This window comes from Buceros rhinoceros, unplaced genomic scaffold, assembly GCF_000710305.1.
Source record: "Buceros rhinoceros silvestris isolate BGI_N320 unplaced genomic scaffold, ASM71030v1 scaffold25325, whole genome shotgun sequence".
NCBI classification, from domain to species: domain Eukaryota; kingdom Metazoa; phylum Chordata; class Aves; order Bucerotiformes; family Bucerotidae; genus Buceros; species Buceros rhinoceros.
The window spans coordinates 3,023-9,009 of NW_010413770.1; the positions used below are offsets into that span (position 1 = coordinate 3,023).

The window sequence follows — 5,987 nt, forward strand, 5'->3', positions numbered from 1 at the left end:
GAGCTCGAGACGGCGACTTGGGGTGGCAGAAACATGGCGGGTGTCGTTTGGAAGGCGGCTGGAGGTGTGTGCGGGGAGGAAGGTGCATCGGCAGGGGCTGGCGAGGCCGGAAACTGCCCTTGGGGGTGGTGGCATCATCGCAGCAATTTCAGCATCACCTTTGGACGGGTGATGTTATGATTCACTCTGATCAAGGGGTGAAAAGAGAAGGGTTGTGCTGTGAGTGTGCGATGGAACTGCCTGTTGGAAATGCCGATGGCCCTCGCTGCAGGCGCCAGCAGAGCGTGGTGCTGGCACCAGCCGGCGGGTTCCGCCGGCAGGTTCCCCTGCAGATGGGGGTCAGCTCTGTGGAGCCAGGAGCAGCCTCCTGGGAGAGGTGGGTGAGCAGCCCCTAAGACATGGGAGGTGCAAAAAATGGTGACTTGCTTGAGGAGGGCAGCGGGGACAAAGTCACACTTAGAAAATTCTGCTTTAGCTCCTCCTTTGAGCAGATCAAGGCAAGAACAGCACAGGTCCCTGCTCGAAACAGCCCCGGGCCGGGGAGTTCGATTAGCAAAACACGGTGTGTCCCTGTTCACACCTTACAGACCCGCAGCGTTTACTACCGCAGACTTGCAGCACGACCCAGCGCCCTTCCACAGCTCCTCCTGCCCCTGCGAGCATCCTCCTCCCGCCGGCTGTCCCCAGCAGGCTCATCGTTACCTCTCGCAGCGGGTGTGCAGCGGGACGCAATGGCCCCAACGGAGACAGGCGTGTGCAAGGTCAGGGCATGGGGGGGGTTACGGTAAGTCCTTGTGGGGGGCGTAAACCCGTAGTTAAGTGCAGGACGGGCCTTCCCTCCAGTTCGTGATCTCCTTCCCTTCCTGCCTCGTGAGGAGTTGTTCACGCTTCTGCTGTGTGGCACCGGAGGAAGCCTGAACCTGGAGGTGCCACCCCGAGGCTCAGGTAACGACCTCTGAGGTGAGCCCCATTTCTGAAATAATTTGGTGCTAGTGCAGAGATCAAAACTCTGACCCTGACCCCTCTCAAGTGGGACCAGTAACCTCCATCGTTCGAACTGAGAAACCTGAAAAAAAATCCCTAAATAAGCTGAGCAGAATAAAGTGAGAAGAAAATGATAGTCTTGATTCAAAGCTCAGTTACTTTGGTTTGTATCCTAGTTGTCTCCTGAAAACACCTCCTGGTAACGAACGAGGGGTTATGACTAAGGGAGGGATGTCTCAAATAAAGCCAACCCTTGTAGCACTATAGCGTCAATTAAAAGGCAATTCCCCTCCTGCTTAGCGGACGGGACATGACCCACAACCCTCCCCGGGCTTTATTTTGAGAACAAAGCAGTCCAAAAGGAAGATTTTTTTTTTTTAATATTAAGACTGTATTCCATGCAGATAATCCATAGTAAATACATTGCATTAAAAGACAGTTAAAGTGCCTTGAGTCCCTCAAAATAGTCCGACTGTGCTGTAAATTCAAGTATGTGGAAAGGAGGCCTTCAGTTACGATGAGAACGGTTTCGATGCCGGTCCTGCTCCCATCGATGTCAAAAACGGGCGATTAGCCCCATTTCTTCTCCCCCCAGGAGCAGAACCACCCTCTCGCTGCTCTGATAAACCCTGTGCTGTGGTTTCCTGACCGCCGAACACAGCTGAGGAGCAGAGCCGTGGTGGCGTTTTCTGCCTGTGCTCGATGGACGCGCTCAGCCATTGTCACAAACTGCCGGGACACGGCAGGACATATGAGGAGCCGGAGCACTGGTTCGAGTTTTCCAGCTTCTTTTAACCAGCGGGACAAGGGCCTGAGCACAGCTAACACACTGCCCGGTTTATAGCTGTAAAACTCACGGGTCGCTACACACAGGTACGTCCACGTCAAGCCCAAATTTCCTCTGAATCCAGAGAAAAACCCTTAGGATGGGGCTGGAGAACCAGGCGGTTAAAGCAAACCCAAACTCTCATCGTGTCATCGTCGCCATCATCACGTTCTTGCTCTGGCACCGGCGACTCGCAAGATTAACCAGAGTTCGACGGGAGAGGGGTGTCCATCCTGAGGCGGTTGACTGCACGCTTGGACTCGGTGACCTTGAAGGTCTTTTCCAGCCTGAAGGATTCTGTGGCTTGGTGCAGCCAGCGTCACCCCTGAGCCCAGACTGGCCTGTTCTCTTGACCGTCCCAGCAGCGCTTCTGGATGGTGAAGACATTTTTCTCTCTTCTAGGCATCGGCAACGCTACCATTGGGCTTTGGAATCGAAGAGGCACCCTGTTCTCTTCCACTACAACGCCACGTGCAAAGACTCTTCGGGAAGGATTGCTCCCTGCTGACTGGCGGACTTCCCAGATGGGCATTTCCACGCCCAGAGCCAGCCCTGCTGCCGACAGGTAGGACAGAGCGTTTACTTGTTTTCTCCTCCTCGAGTCACTGCATCTCGGTGCCGTCCTCCTGCGGGCTGGGCAGCGGGAGACAGCTGGACCCAAACCTCCAGCTCAGAGCACGCACATGGCCACGGGCAGCACCTTCTCCATCTGCTCCCCAGCAGAGAGCAGATGATGAGCCGGAGCTGTTCAGGCTCCCCCCGACCCCACCCCGCGGCAGCCCACAAGCTGGTGCTCACCCCAGAACCGCCTGGGTTGGTTCCTTCCTTTCCTTAGGGGGGGGAAAAACAAAAAAAGCCTTTTTTTTTTTTTTACTGTAGGCACTCAGACCTCGGCCCTGGAGTGAGGGTGTTTTCCATATCTCCGTGGCTGCTGGGCTGCGGCACTGGGAGGTTGTTATTCTCCACCTGAGCAGCTGATCCTCGTCTGCATCCTCCTCCCAGCCCGGCTGCAGTGCCGCACCGCTGCTTCGTACAGCTCAATTACACGCTTTTGCAAGTCTGTTTTCTTCTAAATTTGCAGCATTTCAGCACTCTTGGATGTTACCTGGCATCGCTGGGGCTGTAGGGGAAGGGGAGGACCCAAACTCTTGCTATTGGGCGTTTTTTTGGGATATGTGTGTTCAGAAAACCCACAGAACCAAGGCCAGTGTTTGAATTAAACCCCAGACAAGTCCTTACCAGCTCATCACCATTTCAAAGCAGATCAGATCCTGGGCAGAAACCAGACAACAACATCCCTTTGAATTCTTTCTGCTTCAGGGAAAAGGGGGGAAAACAACCTTCCAGTTGAAAGCTTTATTTGGGAATAAAGTTTATCTTCAAAATAAGGACTAAATAGAGACCGGGCCATAACGGCTTGGCAGGGCTCAGCCCCGGCTGAGCATTTTGGTGCCTTTACGCCCTAATCAGATGCAGCAACGTCTCCCTAGGGGGTATGTATGAGGAAGTATAATCTGGGGTCTAAATGCCACAAAGCATCCATATTTATCTTTAATGGCTATATAAATTCAGCAGATGAGAAGGAAAACATTAATTAGACAGACCCTGCCTTTGGCACTAATCACCACCAGTGACAGCTGAACCAGCCAGTGGGTAAAATATGCACCAAACATGATTGTCAGAATAAATAACTGAGGACCCAGAGAAAATTAAAAAAAAAAAAAAGAAAAAAAGCGCCATAAACACCATTATTGGTGGGAGAAAAAAACCTGCCCTTACACTGGACTTGCCCTCTCTCTGGTTTGGTTTTGGTTTTTTGAACACGAGCTTTCCTCAGCCCAGGGCCCGATCCTGCGGCCGCTGTCTGGGGAAGCAGGGTGGGGTGTTTCTGCACGTAAGTCCCAAAGCCTGATGGCGCAGGAGGAGGGGAGAACCCTGAGAGGTCCAGCAGCCCTTCGCTAGGGTCGGGTTCTGGAATCGCGGTACATGGGAGCATCCAGCTCAGGGGCCTATCGCAGACACAATAAAATAGAAAAGTAGAAAAAACTCCCACTGGCTTGAGTAGGCTCTAAAACTCTGATGTGAACAAGGGGCTTTTCAGATTTTCGGTGGTGTCAAGGCATGAGTGTTTTCACTCCTCACGGATGTGAGATGCCCAGGAGCGAGCGTGGATTTCCGTCAGGATTTAGCCCGGAGGCAGCTTTCACTAGCGCTCTGTCCCCATCCTCCTCCACCAGAACCTCCCCTGTCCCTGCTGGATCAGTGGCCACGCCACTGGGATTTATTTTGAAGGAATCTAAGATTCTGTCTCCTTTAGGGAAAGGGTCAGAATTAGTAATTTAGCAAACTAATTAGATGCCAAAAAGTGCATCAGAGCCATTGGCTGACAAACCTCCTCAAGGTGAATCCTCTGCAGGGTTTTGCCCGTAAAATAGGTCAGGATTCCCCTGCTCCAGGGCAGGGGGAAGCTGATGCCTTGACAGGAGAGACAGGCAGGGAGTGGAAGCCACGGTGGTGGAAGAGCAGCTGCAGGATGAAAAGCCCAGGGCTCGAGGCTTCTCAGCCACACGGACAAAATTAAATGCCACTCGCCCCCAAAGAAGGTGAAGGGGAGAGTGGAGAAGGGGACAGAGCTGGGGGATGGGAGAGGGGAGGTGAGCCCTGGAGCCAACCTCACCTCTGCTGGGCCACCAGCAGCACCTACCCTCCACCACCAGCAGAGACAACCAGCCCGACTTCCCTGAGCGCAGGCAGGGCGGGTGTGCAGCAAGCCCAGCCCTGCGGCTGTCCCCAAGAGCCCCGGGCTTGAGGCAGCCCCTCTTTTGCCTGTACCGAGATTTGCCCCCCTTCGCCGCCCTTGTCAAGAGTCATGCTGCAGGAGGGAAGAGATCAGCCACACGCAGCGGGGAAAAAGCCATCCCCAAAGAAAACCCACGGCAGGCTAAAATCTGATGGTGCTTTTTTTCTGCCGACACATCCAGGGCTTTGGAGCCGGGCTGCAGATGTCACCACGGGCTGCCACCGCTGCGGGCTCCGCTCTCCGGGAGAAATCCAGGTGATCTGGCCTCGCATCGCCCCGACTCGCTCCTTCCAAATGCTCCACTGGGTCTTTTTCCTCTACTTGCTGTTTCTTTTCCAAGAGGGGAAAGACTGTGCGATAGAATGACAGAAGACTCCAACGCTTGAGACACGGGAGGTTGGAGAGGCAGGGGGGGAGCACTCAGCACTGCTCTGCTTCCACAAAGCCCTCCTTCTCCTGGCTGGCTGGCTCCACCTCCGAGTACGTCCCGTGGTTGGCGTGATTTCGGAATTTCATGGCAGGCCAGTGGTGTGGCCGTCGCTGCAGACAGAAACACAGACCTGTCAGAAGCTCTGGCAGGACTTTCACGCCAGGCGTGCAGGGAGACTGGAAGCGCAGTCCTGGACCACAACCAGTGCTGCCGGGCTGAAAGCTCGACTTTATACTAATAAAAATACATTTAAAAAAACCTCTTCTTGCTTAAAAGAGTCCGTTACCACGTGTCGATCTCACTGAGCTGAGCCACAACAGAGTTAAAATAGGGGAGGAAATGGGCACTTTAAGTGACATCTGCCCCCAGCCTCTGGCAGCCAAGGATGGCCATGGGTGTCCTGTGCGACCACCTACTGGTCAGGGGGGTGTGTGTCCTCTCTACCTGCACACCAGGACGCTGCCTGGCCCCTTCTCTGCCGGGTGGAGGTAAATGCACCAGGCACCGGCCCGTGGCGGTGTTCCTCTGAAGCCTGTTTCTGCAAACGGGGCAGATGGAGGGAAGAGAAGGGCTCCAGGAAAAAGCCAGCGCGTGGTGAGGGAAGGCTGAGGGCTCAGCGCGGCTCGCTCCCTCCGCAGCAGCTCCTGTGCCAGGATTCAGCCCACTCGTGACTGCCTCGGGATCCAACACCAGGCGAGCTGCTGCCTTTTAACGGCAGATGGAGAGCATCGGACACCCCGTCTTCCCCAGAATTAAAATCCTCCACGTAGAGCCCTCACACCACCACTTCCCTGGTAGCTGCCGGCATGTCCTGACATCCACCAGTGGAGCCTGACAGCTGGAGTAACGGAACCCAGCTGGGCCACTCCAAAGGCAGCCGCGGCACCGATGTCACGGCTCCCGCGGGACCCTCCCGACCCGGTGCCTGCTGACGCAGAGCGGGGGTT

The 5,987-nt window shown here is 54.9% G+C and overlaps 1 protein-coding gene across 1 annotated transcript in view; it reads right to left on the reverse strand.

The window, feature by feature from the left end:
• Positions 1 to 5,030: 5,030 nt before the first annotated feature.
• The window catches only part of PLXDC1 (plexin domain containing 1), a gene marked incomplete at its 5' end in the record, with an annotated part of 7,678 nt that continues 6,721 nt past the window's right edge, over positions 5,031 to 5,987 (reverse strand). Inside the window, one exon of the mRNA XM_010136888.1 lies at positions 5,031 to 5,150. Within this exon, the coding sequence (XP_010135190.1) occupies positions 5,031 to 5,150 (120 nt within the window). The remainder of the gene's footprint in view (positions 5,151 to 5,987) is intronic.